Source organism: Trematomus bernacchii, unplaced genomic scaffold (genome assembly GCF_902827165.1).
Source record: "Trematomus bernacchii unplaced genomic scaffold, fTreBer1.1, whole genome shotgun sequence".
NCBI classification, from domain to species: Eukaryota; Metazoa; Chordata; class Actinopteri; order Perciformes; family Nototheniidae; genus Trematomus; species Trematomus bernacchii.
The window spans coordinates 7,482,904-7,508,912 of record NW_022987705.1 but is presented as its reverse complement, the minus strand read 5'-3'; the positions used below and the strand labels follow the sequence as shown (position 1 = coordinate 7,508,912).

The 26,009-nt window shown below is 36.8% G+C and overlaps 8 protein-coding genes across 9 annotated transcripts; all 8 read left to right on the top strand.

The window, feature by feature from the left end:
- The first annotated feature begins 1,748 nt into the window (after positions 1-1,748).
- On the top strand, positions 1,749-2,702 carry LOC117490655 (olfactory receptor 2AT4-like). The gene has a single exon (XM_034140430.1). It carries the CDS (start codon positions 1,749-1,751, stop codon positions 2,700-2,702), a length of 954 nt encoding a protein of 317 aa, XP_033996321.1.
- A 2,068-nt stretch (positions 2,703-4,770) lies between these two features.
- On the top strand, positions 4,771-6,394 carry LOC117490198 (cytochrome c oxidase assembly factor 4 homolog, mitochondrial). Of its 2 annotated transcripts, none has more exons than XR_004556660.1 (2): positions 4,771-4,939; positions 6,014-6,329. XR_004556660.1 is itself a non-coding variant. In XM_034139812.1 (2 exons), exon 2 carries the CDS (start codon positions 6,037-6,039, stop codon positions 6,286-6,288), a length of 252 nt encoding a protein of 83 aa, XP_033995703.1. In that variant the 5' UTR covers positions 4,791-4,939; positions 6,017-6,036; the 3' UTR covers positions 6,289-6,394. The 2 variants fall into 2 exon arrangements, 1 of the variants encoding a protein (XP_033995703.1); XM_034139812.1 differs by having other exon boundaries at positions 4,791-4,939; positions 6,017-6,394.
- Positions 6,395-7,280: 886 nt separating this feature from the next.
- Positions 7,281-8,323, top strand: LOC117490197 (olfactory receptor 2AT4-like). Its single transcript, XM_034139811.1, has one exon. It carries the CDS (start codon positions 7,297-7,299, stop codon positions 8,260-8,262), a length of 966 nt encoding a protein of 321 aa, XP_033995702.1. The 5' UTR covers positions 7,281-7,296; the 3' UTR covers positions 8,263-8,323.
- A 2,047-nt stretch (positions 8,324-10,370) lies between these two features.
- LOC117490589 (olfactory receptor 2AT4-like) lies at positions 10,371-11,336 on the top strand. Its single transcript, XM_034140349.1, has one exon. It carries the CDS (start codon positions 10,371-10,373, stop codon positions 11,334-11,336), a length of 966 nt encoding a protein of 321 aa, XP_033996240.1.
- Positions 11,337-13,446: 2,110 nt separating this feature from the next.
- LOC117490588 (olfactory receptor 2AT4-like) lies at positions 13,447-14,412 on the top strand. Its single transcript, XM_034140348.1, has one exon. The coding sequence runs from the start codon at positions 13,447-13,449 to the stop codon at positions 14,410-14,412; it is 966 nt and encodes a 321-aa protein (XP_033996239.1).
- Positions 14,413-17,666: 3,254 nt separating this feature from the next.
- LOC117490712 (olfactory receptor 2AT4-like) lies at positions 17,667-18,632 on the top strand. Its single transcript, XM_034140500.1, has one exon. It carries the CDS (start codon positions 17,667-17,669, stop codon positions 18,630-18,632), a length of 966 nt encoding a protein of 321 aa, XP_033996391.1.
- Positions 18,633-20,744: 2,112 nt separating this feature from the next.
- On the top strand, positions 20,745-22,206 carry LOC117490628 (olfactory receptor 2AT4-like). Its single transcript, XM_034140386.1, has one exon. It carries the CDS (start codon positions 20,745-20,747, stop codon positions 21,708-21,710), a length of 966 nt encoding a protein of 321 aa, XP_033996277.1. The 3' UTR covers positions 21,711-22,206.
- A 1,513-nt stretch (positions 22,207-23,719) lies between these two features.
- On the top strand, positions 23,720-24,685 carry LOC117490587 (olfactory receptor 2AT4-like). Its single transcript, XM_034140347.1, has one exon. The coding sequence runs from the start codon at positions 23,720-23,722 to the stop codon at positions 24,683-24,685; it is 966 nt and encodes a 321-aa protein (XP_033996238.1).
- The last annotated feature ends 1,324 nt before the right edge of the window (positions 24,686-26,009 follow it).

The window sequence follows — 26,009 nt, the reverse complement described above, 5'->3', positions numbered from 1 at the left end:
ACAAACTTAACTTGTTATTTCAGATGAGGTACTCTTGGGGAGAAAGCGCAGTGCACAGGGGCCAACATGTTCCACCTATTTACCTCCAAGTGTGAGACCGCAAGACCTGCTAATAGATGCAGGTGAGAATAATTAGGCAAAGGTTTGAATAGTAAACAGTTTTGTTTGTTAACAGAAGGGCCATTAATTTGCTTTCTCCGATGATGAAATCTCAAACTGGGTTCATTAGAAAGACTCTAAGGTGTCATTTGCAACAGAAAGTCCTTTTGTCTGGAGTCATTATGTACTGTTTGATGATAACAGAGAGGAGGATGCTTTGGACATTGTTTTTCATTTGCTTTTAGTCATAAAGATTTTATTCAGATTCTACCATTTACACCGTGGTCAAGACAGAAATGTTTTGGGGTTAAGTTTAACCAATCACTCAAGAATTGATAAAAAGGCAAAACAAATCCCTCGAAAATGCAACTGTAGTGCATTCAGGACCCAAAGCAACTCAGTAGAAACATTCATGATTTGGTAATAAAAACATTTGACTTCTGCTATAATGTATTGTTTTTGTGGTTGGCGAGAACTATTCTGAAAACTACCACCGTATCGTCAATATGAGTAGAAAAGCCAATCGTCCTCTGAATGCCCTAGGTCTCAAGTTTGCTGTTGTAACGCTTTATGAGGCTGTGATTATCCTAGATACCAGAAAAACTCAAATTTGACAGGGAGGTCAAGATTCAAAAAGATGGTCTCACTATAATGGTGCGGCTTATCTCGGAACATCATCACACGTGAAAACAATTGAGCTAATCGGATTCACAATTGTCTCAGATTTAGAGAAATCCCCAATTTACGCAATTCTAAGACTGAATGTTTTTTTCCCCAAACTGGGATAAGCATGTCTATTAAGTGGAGGTACATGTGTACCAATAGATCCCCATTTTCATTAAGAGATATTGTGATGACAGGTCAAAGGACTGCTGTGAATATGGCCATGACAGTTGTTCCTCTCGCTAAAATATAGCCATATTTAGACTGCTTACAGAGTTGGTATCACTGGTCTATACAATTCACAATCACATGAAATCAGATAATCCCAAATCTCCCAAATCTATTGACAGTATCCTAAAAAGATTAGAATCATTAATGTTGTGCGAATAAATAAAGGCTTGTTTGAATAACTAATATTGTAAAGAGAATCAAAAAGAGTAAATAACACTTCCAAACTTTGCTGTTTGGGTTTCAGTGTTATTCTTAAGTGACATTATTTATAACCTGCATTTTTTTCCTTCCCTTTAGAAAAAGATTAATGAGAGCCACAAAACAATAATGATGTGTTTTTTTCTCTGCAAGATAAGTTATGAAACAATGCAGTAGTCTTCACGGATTCAACTTTAATTGCAAGTAAAGGGCCCTACTAATTATGTTATTGTTTATACATATTATTTTTAATTAGTAGAGTTCATGTCATCACTAGAGATCAATGAAGATGATATAATTTCCACTGTACACAGGTCAGACACGCAGACACATGGAGCCTCATTGTGTATAACGGACATCAACACAGGAGGTGAGTAAAAAGTAGACTGTGTTGTATTCTGTTGTGTGTTTTCAAGACTGGTCATGGTGTACATGTGTACATTTGAAGTATGTGATAGGAAAGCTAAGTAATAAATGTATTTGCTTAATCTTTTTTAGCCCACAGAGCTTTGATATAACGCGGACCAGCAGCAGTCTGTAGCCTGCCGAGTTCAACTATGTCTTCTGTTTTAAACGACTCTCTCATCATTCATCCTCCAGGCTTTTATATCATCGCATTTGAGACATTTCCCAACATCAGTGTCTACATTATCTTTCTAACATTTGTCTATGTGGTTACACTAGCGTTCAATATTTTATTGATCTACATAATTGCCTGTAACCACTGCTTACACACTCCAAAATTCATGGCAGTTGTCAACCTGGCAGTAATTGATATTGTCTTAAACACAAGCACTATTCCAGGCATGATAAAGACATTTCTGTTTAAGGACAACTTTGTTCCATTCAACCTCTGTTTGTTACAAATGTATGTGTACTACGCTTTTATATCTTTGGAGTCGTATTCACTTGCTATACTTGCCTATGACAGGTTGATTGCAATATGTTTCCCTCTGCGTCAGAACGTATTCAACACACTGCCGATCATGTCTTGTCTTATCGGCGTTACTTGGGTTTACAGTCTGGGAATACTTGCATACAGCATCGCAATCATGACTCGACTTTCTTTTTGCAATTCTGTCAGAGTGTTTAGCTACTTCTGTGACTATGCACCTGTTTTTAGACTCGCCTGTAATGATTACACACCGCAGTGGTCAATCGCTTCAACTTCAAGCATGGTGAATCTGATGGGCCCTTTGACTTTTATCCTCCTGTCTTATGTCATCATTCTGGTCACTGTGTTCAGGATGAAATCAGTAAATAATAGGATGAAAGCTCTCGCTACTTGCATTGAACACCTAGTCCTTGTTGCTGTATATTTCACTCCTATAATCATAATTTTCTTAATTGGTCTTTATGTGCGATCCATTGACCCGGACCAGCGCGTGTTGAGTCTGTCGCTGGCCTCTTGCATCCCACCCTGTATAAATTCTGTTGTATATTCTTTAAAAACAAAAGAGATCAGAACCAGAGCCCTGGCATTGGTCAAAAGAGTAAAAGTAAGCCCTTAACAAATTTATTTTCCTTCCAAAAGCTATCATTGGACAGTTATAATGCTCAACGGTCACGATTGTGTGCGTGTGTGTGCATGTGTGTGGTGGAACAAAAAGAGGTCTACAGTAAAGGAAATGGGAATGGTTGTGTCTGATTTATAAGCATTTCAAAGCTTAAAGTTTAATATTATGTATCAATCATATTAATTCATAATATGTTTTTCTTATATTCTTTTTATTTGATATACTGCTATTACGTTAACAAATTCAAGAGCATGAAATAATGCCGGAAAACATATTAGTGACTTATGACATAAAATATACTTGTTGTAAACTGTATTTGATTGTAATTATTTGCAATGTGTTCATATGACTGCTCTGGTTCTTCTGTGTCATATGGAATCCTCTTATCTGAAATACTTTTGTTTACTGTATCTCTTTTGTTTATTCCTTATAAATGATTTGGCAAAGCAAAATGTCCCTTTATGTGTGTTGCATGAAACAACATCAGAGAAGCATTTTTGACGATGTTGGCACAAGTTGAATTTTTTTTTCCTTTCCTAAATATGTGATGAAAAGAGTAGGCATGCATTATCATTTTCAAGGATAAATATTTTAAACTTTTGATATTTAAAAAATTAACTGGAGCATACTTGGGAGGATAAATGAAATACGCAATTGTTCCTACTGTTGTATGTCTCCTACTATGAACCATGTCGGCAAGTGGTTCAATTGAAAATACCAACATCATCAGTAGATATCTGTAAATTATTTTTAAATGATTTATTTGCTGAAATATAAATATATATAATATATATAAACTGGCATTAGATATATAGTTCTATGTGGAAATCTACCAATAAACCTAAAAATGAATGTACAAGAATCACTTTCCGCTGAGCCTAAAGCTTGCATGGAAATTTGTGTTTGTAAGTCCTTTAGGAAGGCCTATAAATGTATAAAACAAAGTAAAAATTGTTATTTGATTAAACAAAACATAGGCAGAGGACACTGTCGGAGTGGCAGGTCAATGACCTCTGGAGTGTCTCCTGCAGCCATTAGAAAGCAGTTGGAAGTTAAATGAAAAGAAAGTTTCACACAAGCAATTAATGTAATGCTCCGATTTCCCTCTGTTTTTAATTGCCATTATTCCTAATAGGTGCAACTGAGATTAATTAGTCTGATTACAGTAAAAATGTTTGTTCGTTAAAGTTGAGATCATTAATCTGAATTCTCTGGAGATGGCAACACAAGCTGGGCTCATTATAACTATTTTGTTTTGTCTTACCCATCGTGTTTAGTGATGAATTTCTCCTCTGGGAACATTTACCAACTGAAAAGTCGTTTAATGTGTTTGTCCCTGATTACTAAGTCTGTACAAACACAGTTCACAAAATGACTAAAAAGTTTTATCTCACAATAATTGAACTCTGTATGCTCTACCTGTATTCAGCTGACAGCAACTTGATTGAACCATTGTTTCTAAAGAGTCACACTACAAGACGGACCATAATATGAGTTCTGTTTTTTATTTGTATTATTTTGAATTTTTCGTTTTTATGTTTACCTTTGGCTTGTATATACGTGTACAGCATCTCAGAAACTGCCTCTGCAAATGTTATTGTGTGTCTGTGCTTCTCCCCCTAAAATAAACGAATAAATTGAAAACAATATATAATTTGTTTCACTAATGAAACTGAATTGTCAAGAATCAGATCAATGCACCATAGAAGGCACAACATGTTTTTCTTAAGTTGTTGTTGTTTTTTTATTAATAAATGTTAACATCTTGAACCATTATGAACCAGGCTGTAAAATAATGAGCCCCCGTGAGTGGGCCCAACATGTTTGTAACAGGCAAGCTTTTTTATTCTTCAGGTTATATGAACTACAGAACATTCTATATATATATGCATTGTAAAACATTCACCACATAAGCTAAGTCCATACTATGATAAAGTATGGACTACAAAATGATGATGTTGTTGCAACAATGTATTCACTGATAGCCAGGAATGCTACGATGTATTAACATAATGAGTTGAGTGTTCGGTAGGAAGCGGAACTAATGACGAACGGACATCGACGGAACTATTTTACGGTTACACGTTCGTCCGCTGCTAAAATGTGTCCTCCGAGAAACACTTGCAGTTGACTCTGTGGTTTGTTATGAGAAGTCTAGAATAAAGTTTAGTAGGCTCTGGAAAAATAATTCCAGTGTCTCAACGAAAAGATCGCTCAAAGAGAATAAACAGGTAAGAAAAACGAAGGGTTACGTAAACATGTGTGTTTGCTAGCACCTCTCTCGATACTGTTAGCCTACATTTGAGCTAAGGTTATAGAGTGTATTCTCTTATTAATGCAGCTACATGACAACGACGAATGTTTACTGTACTTAAGTATACGTAGCAATACTTTTTTAAGGAAATCCACGTCAATTAACAGCCCTATTTCAAAATTCCGCTCTGGTACAATAACAGGTACTCTAAGCAAAGTCTAGCCTGCTTAATGTTAAGTGTCACTTTTAAATGTAAAACTACTCGTTGTGCAAAATGTCTCCCATAGAAGTGAAGGGTATTATTGGTCCATCAACATGTCAGACCAATGTTGCAGCTGGTCGAGGTGAAGCTCATTTCAGCTGTTCATCATCATATTTGTTAAGATCATTATATGTTTTGAAACTGTGAGTCTGTGTAGTGGAGTGAAAGTATAAGTGCTAATGTCTTGACTGTAGAAGCTAGTTTTAGGTCGGATCTTTAACAGAAATTCACTCCAGTCTTCTTGCTCAGTTTCACAGACTGTCAGCAGCTAGAGGACAGTTAGCTCACATTCGAGTCCTTGATCTTAACTACAAGGTTGCACTTAGGGACCATCAATTAATTATAGTTAGAGTGACACAAAACCAAAGTTATGTTCATGCTTGCTCTCTTATATGATATATCTATCTATATGTCTTATGCTCACCTATTATGATTACTGATGTGTCATTAATTGATTTTACATGATAGAAGATCATACATTTTTGTTCAATAGCTTCCATTTCATGTGACCCAGGGACTCAGAATTCAAATATGATTACCCCAATGGAAAAATAACACACCTAATTTATTTTAGTGCTTTTATCTATTCTATGAGGCATTACTAGTTTTCATTGTTTGTTTTTATATGGGGCTATCAAAAAAAAGAGGAAAAAAGTACAGATTTTTCCCTGTTAAAATGAACAGCAAAGACACTTGGATAGACCTACTAGATGTTTTGTGGTTTTTCCTAAGACTATATTATTACCTGTGTATTAACTGTCTATTGAAACCATTATGTGTTATCCTCAGCAGAGCAACTGAGTCAGCACAGGATGGCGTCCCCCCATGACCGCAGCCGTAAAGATGAAGATGAGGATGACCCCGTTGATCGGATGATATCCCGCACTGGCTGTGCAGAGCAACATTACGCTGTGCAGGAGTGCATGGCTGAACACCAGGACTGGCGCATCTGCAAAAGCCAGGTCCAGACTTTCAAAGACTGCATGATGAATTTCCAAATCGCCCGGAAAGAGCAGCTGATGAAGCAGCGGCAGAAAACCTTCCCTGAGTCTGCTCCGAGCTGAACACACTGGCTGGGATGTGTTGAGGGCATGCAAATCAAAAGACTGTACCTAATCACAATATTGTTGATTCAAATAAAGTATGAGCAGCTACAAAGAAAACAACGACTTGGACTTTCATGTTTGTGTGGTCAAGAGCGCTATGGATAAATATGAGCTAATAGAAGTAAAAGTGAGATTATGCCAAAGAAAGGTTTGAGGACATCTAATAACTTTATTTTAAATGTTTTATCCAGCAGAGAGCACAGGGAAGTTCTTTTTTTTTTATTGTCACTTTAATAAGCAGAAAATGTTTAACATGTCTTTTTATTATAATTGGATACAAACACACTGCTGTCACCAGAGGCCACAATGGCACAATAGTATTATTTGAAAAGGCTGTGATTTAGGAATTTGTAAATTGACAAAGAGTTAACATAAAGTTGTCATATTTGTGAAGATTAAAGTATAAGTGCAGTGTTACTGCAACATCATGTCAATGATACAGAAATCATGTCAGCAACACAGCCACTTTATATTGGGAAGCATTGTATCCAAACATTTAAAAAGTCCTGAACGGTTTAAAAGCATTATTACTTAAAACAATAATCAGATGTTATTTGAGTTTGAGTATAAAATAAGCTTAATCAGAATAAGCTGTAAACCTGCTCTTAATGACTTCCTTAGCTAGTTTTGTCTCAAGAGATCAATGAAGGAAGTATATCTTCCCCAATACACAAGACAGACGTGCAGTCATGTGTTTCCTGCTTTGAGATTGCAGCATTACATTAGAGCTGTTGCTCAACGATCATTAAGAGACCATCAGGTAGGCCACATTCACAGATTTCTTTCAGCATTTGTACAGTTTTGAATTGACTGAGAATGTCTGATATACTGCAATGTTTTAATTTGCTAATTGAACCAGCATGCACATGTGGTTTATAACTTCTATAGAGGTCTAATGTACAATATTTCTTTGTTCTTTAGACAGGAGAGCTTTTCAGCAGAGTTCGTCCAGTGTGGAGATCTACTATGTCTTTTCTCAGGACTGTTTTTAATGACTCTAACATCATCATTCATCCTCCAGGCTTCTATATCATTGGGTTTGAGACTTTTCCCTTCATCAGTGTCTACTTTATCTTTCTATCGTTTGTTTATGTGGTCACAGTGCTTGCCAATTGTTTGGTGATCTATGTCATTTGCTTTAATCGTTCTTTACACACTCCAACATTTCTGGCTGTGGTAAACCTTGCAGTAATTGATGTTATCCTGAACACATGCACTATTCCCAGCATGATAAAGATATTCCTTGTTAAAGATAACTTTATTCCATTTAACCTTTGCATGTTACAAATGTATGTCTACTACGCTTTTATGTCTTTGGAGTCATATGCACTTGCTATACTTGCCTATGACAGGTTGATTGCAATATGTTTCCCTATGCGTCACAACTCGATCAACACAATGCAGAGCATGTCATGGATTGTCGGCGTGACTTGGTTTTTTGGTCTGGGAGTAACATTATTTACAACAAGTCTAATGTCTCGACTGTCTTTTTGTAATTCTGTCAGAGTGTTTAGCTATTTCTGTGACTATGCGCCTGTGTTCAGACTCGCCTGTAATGATTATTCAATGCATTGGGCTTCAGCGTCTTTCCTTAGCATTTTGATACTTGCAGTACCCTTTATTTGTATTCTCCTGTCTTATGTGAGCATTCTGGCGACTGTATTCATGATGAAATCTTTAGACAGTCGGGTGAAAGCTCTGGCCACTTGTGTGGAGCATATCATCCTTGTTGCTGTGTTTTACATTCCTATTCTTACCATATTTTGCGTTGGGTTCTATCTGGGTCTGATCGACCCAGACCAGCGTGTGCTGAGTCTGTCGTTGGCCTCTTGCATCCCACCTTGTGTCAATCCTCTCATATATTCTTTGAAAACCAAAGAGATCAAAATCAGAGTTCTGGCATTGGTAGGAAGAAATACAATTGGCACATAACCAACAAACCCCCCAAAAAACAATCCTTTTAGGGTTGATAAAACACAGCATTAAATTTAAAAAAAGGACCAATTGGCAGTAGTAAGTCAATTGATTTACTAGCATGATGTTGCTGGTATCTCTAATATTACTTAGCTAATCTGTACTTAAGTAAAATTCGACATTTCTATCGTAACACTTTTTCGTTAAATCTACTGTGTGCATTTCATAGTGTTAAAGAAATTAACGGAAAAGAGCATGACTATAGAGCAGCAGCCTTGAGGCTCTGTTGCTCCTCATCACTAAAGCAGGTTATGGGCAGACAGCATGCATGAGCCACACAAATGAATCTCAAAAGGCTCAACTCTAAAGGATCATTGTTTTGTTTTGTGTGCAGGTTTTGTGTTGTGATGTGCTATATATTTTGAGAACCTTTAAAGATTTGGTGTCGATGTTGTTTGTAATTATTCATTGTCAGAACTTTCTCAAATTTGAATGTACTTCAACTGCTTAGATATCTTATTTGTGACTGATAAAAGTGAATATTGTTTTATTGTGTTTATTTATACCAACAATGAAGTTTAAAAGTGAAGTAATTCATCTTCCACGTATACATGAGTTAAAAATCTGTAAAAACGTAAGCATTAAACATGTGGACTTCATGTACCTGTGTACTTCATTACTGTTCAAATCATTGAATCTTGGTTTAACTTTGTTGTTTTGGGAATCTAGTAAATCTAACGTGCTGAAAGAAAACCCGATTACAGACCTTGTTTAAGGATGAAGAAAATAAAAGGGCCGTGCAGATGAATGTGAGATTCACTGACTACATCACAGATTGAGTAACCCCGGTGAACCTTCACCATGAAAACTGGCTTGTACCATATCACCAAATTACCAGGTTTGGATATACTCTATCACACTAAACACTTTACTGCTAAAATAATAGCTAATGATTCAGAGAACAAGTATATATAAACTCCAAAACACAATTGAATGAATGAGCTCTTAATACCCTCTTTACAATTACATATTATTCACTTGCACACGCTGTAGAACACAATGTTTCAAGTAAAACATTTAGTGAAATAAAGTCTGTTATTGGATTGATTTGAATTCAACCGTAGCATCGCAGTTCTAGTCACACATGCCAAAGGAGCATGACAAGGCCAACAACAAGACCAAAGGTGGCACATTATATCTGGAGTTTTAGTGTTAATAGGAGGAAGCAGCCTAAGACTTTTAGGCAGTGGAGAAAGACCAAGACAACCGACCCGGCTGCTGGCCTGGAAAAAGGTACTTTAAATGAAAGGACCGCTTTCTAAAAACACCATAGAATAATGGGACCTTTAACCTCCATGCTGTATTGTGTTTATTCGCATCAGTAACAATCACAACTCAGATGAATTAGTTTGAAGTTTGCACAGTAAAAGGTTTGCTTGTTAAAGACAAGGTCATTAACAGAAACTCTCTGGTGACGGCATCCCAAATTAGGCTCATTAAAACCATGGCCTGTTTAAGAAAGTCAGCATAATACATGTTGTTTCCAAACTTTCTGAAAGTTGTTTTGTCTCAATAATGTATTGAAAAAGTACATTTACAGAAATCTAAATAAGCAAATGATTACACAATAATGCTTATTACATGTATGTGACCAAATAAGTCAGTGACTCAAGTGTGGTTGGTCCTGAATTCTCCATCTACTCACAAGAGGTACTTCTCATTAATGAGGGTTATAAAGTGCTTGTGAACTGAGCTTAATAAGTTTAATGAAAAGAAAAAGTAATGCCGTGATCTCTGTGGAACAAATTAATATCATTAAAAGGCTTCTTCTTCTCAGTATCACTAGAAAGCTTTATCTCGGGAGATCAATAAGGAAAGTATATATTCCACTGTATAAGGGGGTCAGACAGTTAGAGTCAGAGTTACTATTGATCCAGGGCCTCAGGTAAGCTTCATGATTAACTATCACATAACTACTTTAAACACTGTTAGGTTGAATTGTATTAATGAAAATGGCATGATAATTATGCATATGAGGCTTTTCAACGTCTACGTGTGTGATGTGATTGATTTCCTCTTTATCAGACCAGAGAGCCATCCTCCATCACAGGCTGCGGAGATCTACTATGTCTTTTCTCAGGACTGTTTTCAATGACTCCAACATCATCATTCATCCTCCAGGCTTCTATATCATTGGGTTTCAGACTTTTCCCTTCATCAGTGTCTACTTTATCTTTCTATCGTTTGTTTATGTGGTCACAGTGCTGTTCAATAGTTTGGTGATCTATGTAATTTGCTTTAATCGTTCTTTACACACTCCAAAATTTCTGGCTGTGGTAAACCTTGCAGTAATTGATGTTATCCTGAACACATGCACTATTCCCAGCATGATAAAGATATTCCTTGTTAAAGATAACTTTATTCCATTTAACCTTTGTATGTTACAAATGTTCGTCTACTACGCTTTTATATCTTTGGAGTCATATGCACTTGCTATACTTGCCTATGACAGGTTGATTGCAATATGTTTTCCTCTGCGTCACAACTCGATCAACACAATGCAGAGCATGTCATGGATTGTCGGCCTAACTTGGTTTTTTGCTATAGGAGCAATCGCATTTACAACAGGTATAATGACTCAACTGTCTTTTTGTAATTCTGTAATAGTGTTTAGCTATTTCTGTGACTATGCGCCTGTGTTCAGACTCGCCTGTAATGATTATTCAATGCAGTGGGCTTCAGCTTCCTTCCTTACTGTTTTGCTGCTTGTATGCCCCTTTACTTTTATTATCCTGTCTTATGTGAGCATTCTGGCGACTGTATTCATGATGAAATCTTTAGACAGTCGGGTGAAAGCTCTGGCCACTTGTGTGGAGCATATCATCCTTGTTGCTGTGTTTTACATTCCACTTCTTACCATATTTTGCGTTGGGTTCTATCTGGGTCTGATCGACCCAGGCCAGCGTGTGCTGAGTCTGTCGTTGGCCTCTTGCATCCCACCTTGTGTCAATCCTCTCATATATTCTTTGAAAACCAAAGAGATCAAAATCAGAGTTCTGGCATTGGTAAGAAGAAATACAATTGGCACATAACCAACAAACCCCCCAAAAAACAATCCTTTTAGGGTTGATAAAACACAGCATTAAATAAAAAAAAAGGACCAATTGGCAGTAGTAAGTAAATTGATCACTAGCATGATGTTGCTGGTATCTCTAATATTACTTAGCTAATCTGTACTTAAGTAAAATTCGACATTTCTATCGTAACACTTTTTCGTTAAATCTACTGTGTGCATTTCATAGTGTTAAAAAAATTAACGGAAAAGAGCATGACTATAGAGCAGCAGCCTTGAGGCTCTGTTGCTCCTCATCACTAAAGCAGGTTATGGGCAGACAGCATGCATGAGCCACACAAATGAATCTCAAAAGGCTCAACTCTAAAGGATCATTGTTTTGTTTTGTGTGCAGGTTTTGTGTTGTGATGTGCTATATATTTTGAGAACCTTTAAAGATTTGGTGTCGATGTTGTTTGTAATTATTCATTGTCAGAACTTTCTCAAATTTGAATGTACTTCAACTGCTTAGATATCTTATTTGTGACTGATACAAGTGAATATTGTTTTATTGTGTTTATTTATACCAACAATGAAGTTTAAAAGTGAAGTAATTCGTCTTCCACGTATATATGATTTAAAACCCAGTAAAAAATGTAACAAGCATTAAACATGTGGACTTCATGTACCTGTGTACTTCATTACTGTTCAAATCATTGAATCTCGGTTTAACTTTGTTGTTTTGGGAATCTAGTAAATCTAACGTGCTGAAAGAAAACCCGATTACAGACCTTGTTTAAGGATGAAGAAAATAAAAGGGCCGTGCAGATGAATGTGAGATTCACTGACTACATCACAGATTGAGTAACCCCGGTGAACCTTCACCATGAAAACTGGCTTGTACCATATCACCAAATTACCAGGTTTGGATATACTCTATCACACTAAACACTTTACTGCTAAAATAATAGCTAATGATTCAGAGATCAAGTATATATAAACTCCAAAACACTATTGAATGAATGAGCTCTTAATACCCTCTTTACAATTACATATTATTCACTTGCACACGCTGTAGAACACAATGTTTCAAGTAAAACATTTAGTGAAATAAAGTCTGTTATTGAATTGATTTGAATTCAACCGTAGCATCGCAGTTCTAGTCACACATGCCAAAGGAGCATGACAAGGCCAACAACAAGACCAAAGGTGACACATTATATCTGGAGTTTTAGTGTTAATAGGAGAAAGCAGCCTAAGACTTTTAGGCAGTGGAGAAAGACCAAGACAACCGACCCGGCTGCTGGCCTGGAAAAAGGTACTTTAAATTAAAGGACCGCTTTCTAAAAACACCATAGAATAATGGGACCTTTAACCTCCATGCTGTATTGTGTTTATTCGCATCAGTAACAATCACAACTCAGATGAATTAGTTTGAAGTTTGCACAGTAAAAGGTTTGCTTGTTAAAGACAAGGTCATTAACAGAAACTCTCTGGTGACGGCATCCCAAATTAGGCTCATTAAAACCATGGCCTGTTTAAGAAAGTCAGCATAATACATGTTGTTTACAGACTTTCTGAAAGTTGTTTTGTCTCAATAATGTATTGAAAAAGTACATTTACAGAAATCTAAATAAGCAAATGATTACACAATAATGCTTATTACATGTATGTGACCAAATAAATCAGTGACTCAAGTGTGGTTGGTCCTGAATTCTCCATCTACTCACAAGAGGTACTTCTCATCAATGAGGGTAATAAAGTGCTTGTGAACTGAGCTTAATAAGTTTAATGAAAAGAAAAAGTAATGCCGTGATCTCTGTGGAACAAATTAATATCATTAAAAGGCTTCTTCTTCTCAGTATCACTAGAAAGCTTTATCTCGGGAGATCAATAAGGAAAGTATATATTCCACTGTATAAGGGATCAGACAGTTAGAGTCAGAGTTACTATTGATCCAGGGCCTCAGGTAAGCTTCATGATTAACTATCACATAACTACTTTAAACACTGTTAGGTTGATTTGTATTAATGAAAATGGCATGATAATTATGCATATGAGGCTTTTCAACGTCTACGTGTGTGATGTGATTGATTTCCTCTTTATCAGACCAGAGAGCCATCCTCCATCACAGGCTGCGGAGATCTACTATGTCTTTTCTCAGGACTGTTTTCAATGACTCTAACATCATCATTCATCCTCCAGGCTTCTATATCATTGGGTTTGAGACTTTTCCCTTCATCAGTGTCTACTTTATCTTTCTATCGTTTGTTTATGTGGTCACAGTGCTGTTCAATAGTTTGGTGATCTATGTAATTTGCTTTAATCGTTCTTTACACACTCCAAAATTTCTGGCTGTGGTAAACCTTGCAGTAATTGATGTTATCCTGAACACATGCACTATTCCCAGCATGATAAAGATATTCCTTGTTAAAGATAACTTTATTCCATTTAACCTTTGTATGTTACAAATGTTCGTCTACTACGCTTTTATATCTTTGGAGTCATATGCACTTGCTATACTTGCCTATGACAGGTTGATTGCAATATGTTTCCCTATGCGTCACAACTCGATCAACACAATGCAGAGCATGTCATGGATTGTCGGCCTAACTTGGTTTTTTGCTATAGGAGCAATCGCATTTACAACAGGTATAATGACTCAACTGTCTTTTTGTAATTCTGTAATAGTGTTTAGCTATTTCTGTGACTATGCGCCTGTGTTCAGACTCGCCTGTAATGATTACACAATGCAGTGGGCTTCAGCTTCCTTCCTTACTGTTTTGCTCCTTGTAGGCCCCTTTACTTTTATTCTCCTGTCTTATGTGAGCATTCTGGCGACTGTATTCATGATGAAATCTTTAGACAGTCGGGTGAAAGCTCTGGCCACTTGTGTGGAGCATATCATCCTTGTTGCTGTGTTTTACATTCCACTTCTTACCATATTTTGTATTGGGTTTTATCTGGGTCTGATCGACCCAGGCCAGCGTGTGCTGAGTCTGTCGTTGGCCTCTTGCATCCCACCTTGTGTCAATCCTCTCATATATTCTTTGAAAACCAAAGAGATCCAAATCAGAGTTCTGGCATTGGTAAGAAGAAATACAATTGGCACATAACCAACAAACCCCCCAAAAAACAATCCTTTTAGGGTTGATAAAACACAGCACTAAATAAAAATAAAAAGGACCAATTGGCAGTAGTAAGCAGAGGTGTGGACTCGAGTCACATGACTTGGACTCGAGTCAGACTCGAGTCACCAATTTGATGACTTTGGACTCGACTTGACAAAATCACAAAACACTTGCGACTCGACTTGGACTTGAACACCAATGACTCGGGACTTGACTTGGACTTGAGCCCTCTGACTTGAGGTGACTTGATCATTTAATTCAGGGGTCTCCAACACGCCGATCGCTAGATGCCGCTAGAAGAGCAGACTCCCGTCGGGGAGAGCAGAATCTTCAGCCGCTGCAACTCTTGCTGAGAATCCTTGCAGGCAGGGGCGGGACTTTATTTTGCTGAGCCACCATGCGGCCAATCATATGCGAGGACACACTAGGATCATACCATTATGTGAAAGAAGGGTGGGGGGCAGACGCTCCAAAGACAGCAGGTGTAGTGGTACAGGCCAGCTACACAGAGCGACGGGGAGACGGATTTAAATGCAAGCGCGTCGGAAAAAGTCAAGAAATTAGCGAAAACCGAAAAAAGGAGCAGCTTCTGGCTGCATTTCAATGATATTGGAGAAAGCAAAGCTGAGTGCAGGATTTGTAAAATGAAAATAACCTTCAGAGCAGGGTTTTTTTTTTGGTAACCACTCAGGATTTATTGTCAGAGGTGGGAGAAGTTCAGATCTTGTACTTGAGTAACAGTACCAGAGTGTAGGAATACTCGGTTACAATAAAAGATCCTGCATTCAAAATGTTACAAGTAAAAGTACAAAAGTATTAGCATCAAAATACAGTTAAAGTACCACCTGCAGAGGGATCTAGATTCAGGTGTTCTTTTCCCCATAGAGACGCCTCGCTGCACATTATCCCTTGCATAAAGATAGATTGTGGGTCCCTTATAACATGTTGTACACAGTGGAAATAAACATTCTGGTCACCTCAACATCAGGGATCTTATACATTAAACTCCTTCTGAATCAAACCGTCACGGTAGCCTTACCTTACTGATCCCTCTTACAATAGAAGAAAAACACGTTACTTTACCGGCAGAGAGAACATTTATTATTAAATTATTAATGTGACTAATAAAGAGCAGTTTGATTATTAAGTATTATTCTGTTGATCGATGTCATTACATTTGTTGAAAAGCACATAAGGACTTGTTTAAGACTCGTTTTGTCAAAGTTTAGGACTTGGACTTGACTTGAACTTTCCCATCCTGACTTGAGACTTGACTTGGACTTGAGCGCAAAGACTTGAGACTTGACTCGGACTTGCAAAACAATGACTTGGTCCCACCTCTGGTAGTAAGTAAATTGATTTACTAGTATGCTGTTGCTGGTATCTCTAATATTACTTAGCTAATCTGTACTTAAGTAAAATTCGAAATTTCTATCGTAACACTTTTTCGTTAAATCTACTGTGTGCATTTCACAGTGTTAAAGAAATTCACGGAAAAGAGCATGACTATAGAGCAGCAGCCTTGAGGCTATATATTTTGAGAACCTTTAAAGATTTGGTGTCGATGTTGTTTGTAATTATTCATTGTCAGAACTTTCTCAAATTTGAATGTACTTCAACTGCTTAGATATCTTATTTGTGACTGATACAAGTGAATATTGTTTTATTGTGTTTATTTATACCAACAATGAAGTTTAAAAGTGAAGTAATTCATCTTCCACGTATATATGAGTTAAAAATCTGTAAAAACGTAAGCATTAAACATGTGGACTTCATGTACCTGTGTACTTCATTACTGTTCAAATCATTGAATCTTGGTTTAACTTTGTTGTTTTGGGAATCTAGTAAATCTAACGTGCTGAAAGAAAACCCGATTACAGACCTTGTTTAAGGATGAAGAAAATAAAAGGGCCGTGCAGATGAATGTGAGATTCACTGACTACATCACAGATTGAGTAACCCCGGTGAACCTTCACCATGAAAACTGGCTTGTACCATATCAACAAATTACCAGGTTTGGATATACTCTATCACACTAAACACTTTACTGCTAAAATAATAGCTAATGTTTCAGAGATCAAGTATATATAAACTCCAAAACACAATTGAATGAATGAGCTCTTAATACCCTCTTTACAATTACATATTATTCACTTGCACACGCTGTAGAACACAATGTTTCAAGTAAAACATTTTATGAAATAAAGTCTTATTGAATTGATTTGAATTCAACCGTAGCATCGCAGTTCTAGTCACACATGCCAAAAGAGCATGACAAGGCCAACAACAAGACCAAAGGTGGCACATTATATCTGGAGTTTTAGTGTTAATAGGAGAAAGCAGCCTAAGACTTTTAGGCAGTGTAGAAAGACCAAGACAACCGACCCGGCTGCTGGCCTGGAAAAAGGTACTTTAAATGAAAGGACCGCTTTCTAAAAACACCATAGAATAATGGGACCTTTAACCTCCATGCTGTATTGTGTTTATTCGCATCAGTAACAATCACAACTCAGATGAATTAGTTTGAAGTTTGCACAGTAAAAGGTTTGCTTGTTAAAGACAAGGTCATTAACAGAAACTCTCTGGTGACGGCATCCCAAATTAGGCTCATTAAAACCATGGCCTGTTTAAGAAAGTCAGCATAATACATGTTGTTTCCAAACTTTCTGAAAGTTGTTTTGTCTCAATAATGTATTGAAAAAGTACATTTACAGAAATCTAAATAAGCAAATGATTACACAATAATGCTTATTACATGTATGTGACCAAATAAGTCAGTGACTCAAGTGTGGCTGGTCCTGAATTCTCCATCTACTCACAAGAGGTACTTCTCATCAATGAGGGTAATAAAGTGCTTGTGAACTGAGCTTAATAAGTTTAATGAAAAGAAAAAGTAATGCCGTGATCTCTGTGGAACAAATTAATATCATTAAAAGGCTTCTTCTTCTCAGTATCACTAGAAAGCTTTATCTCGGGAGATCAATAAGGAAAGTATATATTCCACTGTATAAGGGATCAGACAGTTAGAGTCAGAGTTACTATTGATCCAGGGCCTCAGGTAAGCTTCATGATTAACTATCACATAACTACTTTAAACACTGTTAGGTTGAATTGTATTCATGAAAATGGCATGATAATTATGCATATGAGGCTTTTCAACGTCTACGTGTGTGATGTGATTGATTTCCTCTTTATCAGACCAGAGAGCCATCCTCCATCACAGGCTGTGGAGATCTACTATGTCTTTTCTCAGGACTGTTTTCAATGACTCTAACATCATCATTCATCCTCCAGGCTTCTATATCATTGGGTTTGAGACTTTTCCCTTCATCAGTGTCTACTTTATCTTTCTATCGTTTGTTTATGTGGTCACAGTGCTTGCCAATTGTTTGGTGATCTATGTAATTTGCTTTAATCGTTCTTTACACACTCCAACATTTCTGGCTGTGGTAAACCTTGCAGTAATTGATGTTATCCTGAACACATGCACTATTCCCAGCATGATAAAGATATTCCTTGTTAAAGACAACTTTATTCCATTTAACCTTTGTATGTTACAAATGTTCGTCTACTACGCTTTTATATCTTTGGAGTCATATGCACTTGCTATACTTGCCTATGACAGGTTGATTGCAATATGTTTCCCTATGCGTCACAACTCGATCAACACAATGCAGAGCATGTCATGGATTGTCGGCGTGACTTGGTTTTTTGGTCTGGGAGTAACATTATTTACAACAAGTCTAATGTCTCGACTGTCTTTTTGTAATTCTGTAATAGTGTTTAGCTATTTCTGTGACTATGCGCCTGTGTTCAGACTCGCCTGTAATGATTATTCAATGCATTGGGCTTCAGCGTCTTTCCTTACCATTTTGATACTTGCAGTACCCTTTATTTTTATTCTCCTGTCTTATGTGAGCATTCTGGCGACTGTATTCATGATGAAATCTTTAGACAGTCGGGTGAAAGCTCTGGCCACTTGTGTGGAGCATATCATCCTTGTTGCTGTGTTTTACATTCCTATTCTTACCATATTTTGCGTTGGGTTTTATCTGGGTCTGATCGACCCAGACCAGCGTGTGCTGAGTCTGTCGTTGGCCTCTTGCATCCCACCTTGTGTCAATCCTCTCATATATTCTTTGAAAACCAAAGAGATCAAAATCAGAGTTCTGGCATTGGTAAGAAGAAATACAATTGGCACATAACCAACAAACCCCCCAAAAAACAATCCTTTTAGGGTTGATAAAACACAGCATTAAATTTTAAAAAAAGGACCAATTGGCAGTAGTAAGCCAATTGATTTACTAGTATGCTGTTGCTGGTATCTCTAATATTACTTAGCTAATCTGTACTTAAGTAAAATTCGACATTTCTATCGTAACACTTTTTCGTTAAATCTACTGTGTGCATTTCACAGTGTTAAAGAAATTAACGGAAAAGAGCATGACTATAGAGCAGCAGCCTTGAGGCTCTGTTGCTCCTCATCACTAAAGCAGGTTATGGGCAGACAGCATGCATGAGCCACACAAATGAATCTCAAAAGGCTCAACTCTAAAGGATCATTGTTTTGTTTTGTGTGCAGGTTTTGTGTTGTGATGTGCTATATATTTTGAGAACCTTTAAAGATTTGGTGTCGATGTTGTTTGTAATTATTCATTGTCAGAACTTTCTCAAATTTGAATGTACTTCAACTGCTTAGATATCTTATTTGTGACTGATAAAAGTGAATATTGTTTTATTGTGTTTATTTATACCAACAATGAAGTTTAAAAGTGAAGTAATTCATCTTCCACGTATACATGATTTAAAACTCTGTAAAAAATGTAACAAGCATTAAACATGTGGACTTCATGTACCTGTGTACTTCATTACTGTTCAAATCATTGAATCTCGGTTTAACTTTGTTGTTTTGGGAATCTAGTAAATCTAACGTGCTGAAAGAAAACCCGATTACAGACCTTGTTTAAGGATGAAGAAAATAAAAGGGCCATGCAGATGAATGTGAGATTCACTGACTACATCACAGATTGAGTAACCCCGGTGAACCTTCACCATGAAAACTGGCTTGTACCATATCACCAAATTACCAGGTTTGAATATACTCTATCACACTAAACACTTTACTGCTAAAATAATAGCTAATGATTCAGAGATCAAGTATATATAAACTCCAAAACACAATTGAATGAATGAGCTCTTAATACCCTCTTTACAATTACATATTATTCACTTGCACACGCTGTAGAACACAATGTTTCAAGTAAAACATTTTATGAAATAAAGTCTGTTATTGGATTGATTTGAATTCAACCGTAGCATCGCAGTTCTAGTCACACATGCCAAAGGAGCATGACAAGGCCAACAACAAGACCAAAGGTGGCACATTATATCTGGAGTTTTAGTGTTAATAGGAGAAAGCAGCCTAAGACTTTTAGGCAGTGGAGAAAGACCAAGACAACCGACCCGGCTGCTGGCCTGGAAAAAGGTACTTTAAATGAAAGGACCGCTTTCTAAAAACACCATAGAATAATGGGACCTTTAACCTCCATGCTGTATTGTGTTTATTCGCATCAGTAACAATCACAACTCAGATGAATTAGTTTGAAGTTTGCACAGTAAAAGGTTTGCTTGTTAAAGACAAGGTCATTAACAGAAACTCTCTGGTGACGGCATCACAAATTAGGCTCATTAAAACCATGGCCTGTTTAAGAAAGTCAGCATAATACATGTTGTTTCCAAACTTTCTGAAAGTTGTTTTGTCTCAATAATGTATTGAAAAAGTACATTTACAGAAATCTAAATAAGCAAATGATTACACAATAATGCTTATTACATGTATGTGACCAAATAAATCAGTGACTCAAGTGTGGTTGGTCCTGAATTCTCCATCTACTCACAAGAGGTACTTCTCATCAATGAGGGTAATAAAGTGCTTGTGAACTGAGCTTAATAAGTTTAATGAAAAGAAAAAGTAATGCCGTGATCTCTGTGGAACAAATTAATATCATTAAAAGGCTTCTTCTTCTCAGTATCACTAGAAAGCTTTATCTCGGGAGATCAATAAGGAAAGTATATATTCCACTGTATGAGGGGTCAGACAGTTAGAGTCAGAGTTACTATTGATGCAGGGCCTCAGGTAAGCTTCATGATTAACTATCACATAACTACTTTAAACACTGTTAGGTTGAATTGTATTAATGAAAATGGCATGATAATTATGCATATGAGACTTTTCAACGTCTACGTGTGTGATGTGATTTATTTCCTCTTTATCAGACCAGAGAGCCATCCTCCATCACAGGCTGTGGAGATCTACTATGTCTTTTCTCAGGACTGTTTTCAATGACTCTAACATCATCATTCATCCTCCAGGCTTCTATATCATTGGGTTTGAGACTTTTCCCTTCATCAGTGTCTACTTTATCTTTCTATCGTTTGTTTATGTGGTCACAGTGCTTGCCAATTGTTTGGTGATCTATGTCATTTGCTTTAATCGTTCTTTACACACTCCAACATTTCTGGCTGTGGTAAACCTTGCAGTAATTGATGTTATCCTGAACACATGCACTATTCCCAGCATGATAAAGATATTCCTTGTTAAAGATAACTTTATTCCATTTAACCTATGCATCTTACAAATGTATGTCTACTACGCTTTTATGTCTTTGGAGTCATATGCACTTGCTATACTTGCCTATGACAGGTTGATTGCAATATGTTTCCCTCTGCGTCACAACTCGATCAACACAATGCAGAGCATGTCATGGATTGTCGGCGTGACTTGGTTTTTTGGTCTGGGAGTAACATTATTTACAACAAGTCTAATGTCTCGACTGTCTTTTTGTAATTCTGTCAGAGTGTTTAGCTATTTCTGTGACTATGCGCCTGTGTTCAGACTCGCCTGTAATGATTATTCAATGCAGTGGGCTTCAGCGTCTTTCCTTAGCATTTTGATACTTGCAGTACCCTTTACTTTTATTATCCTGTCTTATGTGAGCATTCTGGCGACTGTATTCATGATGAAATCTTTAGACAGTCGGGTGAAAGCTCTGGCCACTTGTGTGGAGCATATCATCCTTGTTGCTGTGTTTTACATTCCTATTCTTACCATATTTTGCGTTGGGTTCTATCTGGGTCTGATCGACCCAGACCAGCGTGTGCTGAGTCTGTCGTTGGCCTCTTGCATCCCACCTTGTGTCAATCCTCTCATATATTCTTTGAAAACCAAAGAGATCAAAATCAGAGTTCTGGCATTGGTAAGAAGAAATACAATTGGCACATAACCAACAAACCCCCCAAAAAACAATCCTTTTAGGGTTGATAAAACACAGCACTAAATACAAATAAAAAGGTCCAATTGGCAGTAGTAAGCCAATTGATTTACTAGTATGCTGTTGCTGGTATCTCTAATATTACTTAGCTAATCTGTACTTAAGTAAAATTCGACATTTCTATCGCAACACTTTTTCGTTAAATCTACTGTGTGCATTTCATAGTGTTAAAGAAATTAACGGAAAAGAGCATGACTATAGAGCAGCAGCCTTGAGGCTCTGTTGCTCCTCATCACTAAAGCAGGTTATGGGCAGACAGCATGCATGAGCCACACAAATGAATCTCAAAAGGCTCAACTCTAAAGGATCATTGTTTTGTTTTGTGTGCAGGTTTTGTGTTGTGATGTGCTATATATTTTGAGAACCTTTAAAGATTTGGTGTCGATGTTGTTTGTAATTATTCATTGTCAGAACTTTCTCAAATTTGAATGTACTTCAACTGCTTAGATATCTTATTTGTTACTGATAAAAGTGAATATTGTTTTATTGTGTTTATTTATACCAACAATGAAGTTTAAAAGTGAAGTAATTCATCTTCCACGTATACATGAGTTAAAAATCTGTAAAAACGTAAGCATTAAACATGTGGACTTCATGAACCTGTGTACTTCATTACTGTTCAAATCATTGATTCTCGGTTTAACTTTGTTGTTTTGGGAATCTAGTAAATCTAACGTGCTGAAAGAAAACCCGATTACAGACCTTGTTTAAGGATGAAGAAAATAAAAGGGCCATGCAGATGAATGTGAGATTCACTGACTACATCACAGATTGAGTAACCCCGGTGAACCTTCACCATGAAAACTGGCTTGTACCATATCACCAAATTACCAGGTTTGGATATACTCTATCACACTAAACACTTTACTGCTAAAATAATAGCTAATGATTCAGAGATCAAGTATATATAAACTCCAAAACACAATTGAATGAATGAGCTCTTAATACCCTCTTTACAATTACATATTATTCACTTGCACACGCTGTAGAACACAATGTTTCAAGTAAAACATTTAATGAAATAAAGTCTGTTATTGAATTGATTTGAATTCAACCGTAGCATCGCAGTTCTAGTCACACATGCCAAAGGAGCATGACAAGGCCAACAACAAGACCAAAGGTGACACATTATATCTGGAGTTTTAGTGTTAATAGGAGGAAGCAGCCTAAGACTTTTAGGCAGTGTAGAAAGACCAAGACAACCGACCCGGCTGCTGGCCTGGAAAAAGGTACTTTAAATGAAAGGACCGCTTTCTAAAAACACCATAGAATAATGGGACCTTTAACCTCCATGCTGTATTGTGTTTATTCGCATCAGTAACAATCACAACTCAGATGAATTAGTTTGAAGTTTGCACAGTAAAAGGTTTGCTTGTTAAAGACAAGGTCATTAAAAGAAACTCTCTGGTGACGGCATCACAAATTAGGCTCATTAAAACCATGGCCTGTTTAAGAAAGTCAGCATAATGCATGTTGTTTACAGACTTTCTGAAAGTAGGGTCTTGTTAATATATACAAAAAGTTAATGTACATCTACTCAAATTAGGTCAGTCTCATCAGTGAGGGAAATAAAGTGCTTGTGAACTGAGCTTCATAAGTTTAATGAAAAGAAAAAGTAATGCCGTGATCTCTGTGGAACAAATTAATATCATTAAAAGGCTTCTTCTTCTCAGTATCACTAGAAAGCTTTATCTCGGGAGATCAATAAGGAAAGTATATATTCCACTGTATAAGGGGTCAGACAGTTAGAGTCAGAGTTACTATTGATCCAGGGCCTCAGGTAAGCTTCATGATTAACTATCACATAACTACTTTAAACACTGTTAGGTTGAATTGTATTCATGAAAATGGCATGATAATTATGCATATGAGACTTTTCAACGTCTACGTGTGTGATGTGATTGATTTCCTCTTTATCAGACCAGAGAGCTATCCTCCATCACAGGCTGCGGAGATCTACTATGTCTTTTCTCAGGACTGTTTTCAATGACTCTAACATCATCATTCATCCTCCAGGCTTCTATATCATTGGGTTTGAGACTTTTCCCTTCATCAGTGTCTACTTTATCTTTCTATCGTTTGTTTATGTGGTCACAGTGCTTGCCAATTGTTTGGTGATCTATGTAATTTGCTTTAATCGTTCTTTACACACTCCAAAATTTCTGGCTGTGGTAAACCTTGCAGTAATTGATGTTATCCTGAACACATGCACTATTCCCAGCATGATAAAGATATTCCTTGTTAAAGATAACTTTATTCCATTTAACCTTTGTATGTTACAAATGTTCGTCTACTACGCTTTTATATCTTTGGAGTCATATGCACTTGCTATACTTGCCTATGACAGGTTGATTGCAATATGTTTCCCTATGCGTCACAACTCGATCAACACAATGCAGAGCATGTCATGGATTGTCGGCGTGACTTGGTTTTTTGGTCTGGGAGTAACATTATTTACAACAGGTATAATGTCTCGACTGTCTTTTTGTAATTCTGTAATAGTGTTTAGCTATTTCTGTGACTATGCGCCTGTGTTCAGACTCGCCTGTAATGATTATTCAATGCATTGGGCTTCAGCGTCTTTTCTTACCATTTTGATACTTGCAGTACCCTTTATTTTTATTCTCCTGTCTTATGTGAGCATTCTGGCGACTGTATTCATGATGAAATCTTTAGACAGTCAGGTGAAAGCTCTGGCCACTTGTGTGGAGCATATCATCCTTGTTGCTGTGTTTTACATTCCTATTCTTACCATATTTTGCGTTGGGTTCTATCTGGGTCTGATCGACCCAGACCAGCGTGTGCTGAGTCTGTCGTTGGCCTCTTGCATCCCACCTTGTGTCAATCCTCTCATATATTCTTTGAAAACCAAAGAGATCAAAATCAGAGTTCTGGCATTGGTAAGAAGAAATACAATTGGCACATAACCAACAAACCCCCCAAAAAACAATCCTTTTAGGGTTGATAAAACACAGCATTACATTTTAAAAAAGGACCAATTGGCAGTAGTAAGTCAATTGATTTACTAGTATGCTGTTGCTGGTATCTCTAATATTACTTAGCTAATCTGTACTTAAGTAAAATTCGAAATTTCTATCGTAACACTTTTTCGTTAAATCTACTGTGTGCATTTCATAGTGTTAAAGAAATTAACGGAAAAGAGCATGACTATAGAGCAGCAGCCTTGAGGCTATATATTTTGAGAACCTTTAAAGATTTGGTGTCGATATTTGTAATTATTCATTGTCAGAACTTTCTCAAATTTGAATGTACTTCAACTGCTTAGATATCTTATTTGTGACTGATAAAAGTGAATATTGTTTTATTGTGTTTATTTATACCAACAATGAAGTTTAAAAGTGAAGTAATTCATCTTCCACGTATACATGAGTTAAAAATCTGTAAAAACGTAAGCATTAAACATGTGGACTTCATGTACCTGTGTACTTCATTACTGTTCAAATCATTGATTCTCGGTTTAACTTTGTTGTTTTGGGAATCTAGTAAATCTAACGTGCTGAAAGAAAACCCGATTACAGACCTTGTTTAAGGATGAAGAAAATAAAAGGGCCGTGCAGATGAATGTGAGATTCACTGACTACATCACAGATTGAGTAACCCCGGTGAACCTTCACCATGAAAACTGGCTTGTACCATATCACCAAATTACCAGGTTTGGATATACTCTATCACACTAAACACTTTACTGCTAAAATAATAGCTAATGATTCAGAGATCAAGTATATATAAACTCCAAAACAGAATTGAATGAATGAGCTCTTAATACCCTCTTTACAATTACATATTATTCACTTGCACACGCTGTAGAACACAATGTTTCAAGTAAAACATTTAATGAAATAAAGTCTGTTATTGAATTGATTTGAATTCAACCGTAGCATCGCAGTTCTAGTCACACATGCCAAAGGAGCATGACAAGGCCAACAACAAGACCAAAGGTGACACATTATATCTGGAGTTTTAGTGTTAATAGGAGAAAGCAGCCTAAGACTTTTAGGCAGTGTAGAAAGACCAAGACAACCGACCCGGCTGCTGGCCTGGAAAAAGGTACTTTAAATGAAAGGACCGCTTTCTAAAAACACCATAGAATAATGGGACCTTTAACCTCCATGCTGTATTGTGTTTATTCGCATCAGTAACAATAACAACTCAGATGAATTAGTTTGAAGTTTGCACAGTAAAAGGTTTGCTTGTTAAAGACAAGGTCATTAACAGAAACTCTCTGGTGAC

Bases quoted from the DNA above. Each gene is read 5' to 3' on its own strand.
- LOC117490628 (XM_034140386.1), top strand. From the start codon at position 20,745: ATGTCTTTTCTCAGGACTGTTTTCAATGACTCTAACATCATCATTCAT.
- LOC117490655 (XM_034140430.1), top strand. From the start codon at position 1,749: ATGTCTTCTGTTTTAAACGACTCTCTCATCATTCATCCTCCAGGCTTT.
- LOC117490198 (XM_034139812.1), top strand. From the start codon at position 6,037: ATGGCGTCCCCCCATGACCGCAGCCGTAAAGATGAAGATGAGGATGAC.
- LOC117490589 (XM_034140349.1), top strand. From the start codon at position 10,371: ATGTCTTTTCTCAGGACTGTTTTCAATGACTCCAACATCATCATTCAT.
- LOC117490587 (XM_034140347.1), top strand. From the start codon at position 23,720: ATGTCTTTTCTCAGGACTGTTTTCAATGACTCTAACATCATCATTCAT.
- LOC117490588 (XM_034140348.1), top strand. From the start codon at position 13,447: ATGTCTTTTCTCAGGACTGTTTTCAATGACTCTAACATCATCATTCAT.
- LOC117490197 (XM_034139811.1), top strand. From the start codon at position 7,297: ATGTCTTTTCTCAGGACTGTTTTTAATGACTCTAACATCATCATTCAT.
- LOC117490712 (XM_034140500.1), top strand. From the start codon at position 17,667: ATGTCTTTTCTCAGGACTGTTTTCAATGACTCTAACATCATCATTCAT.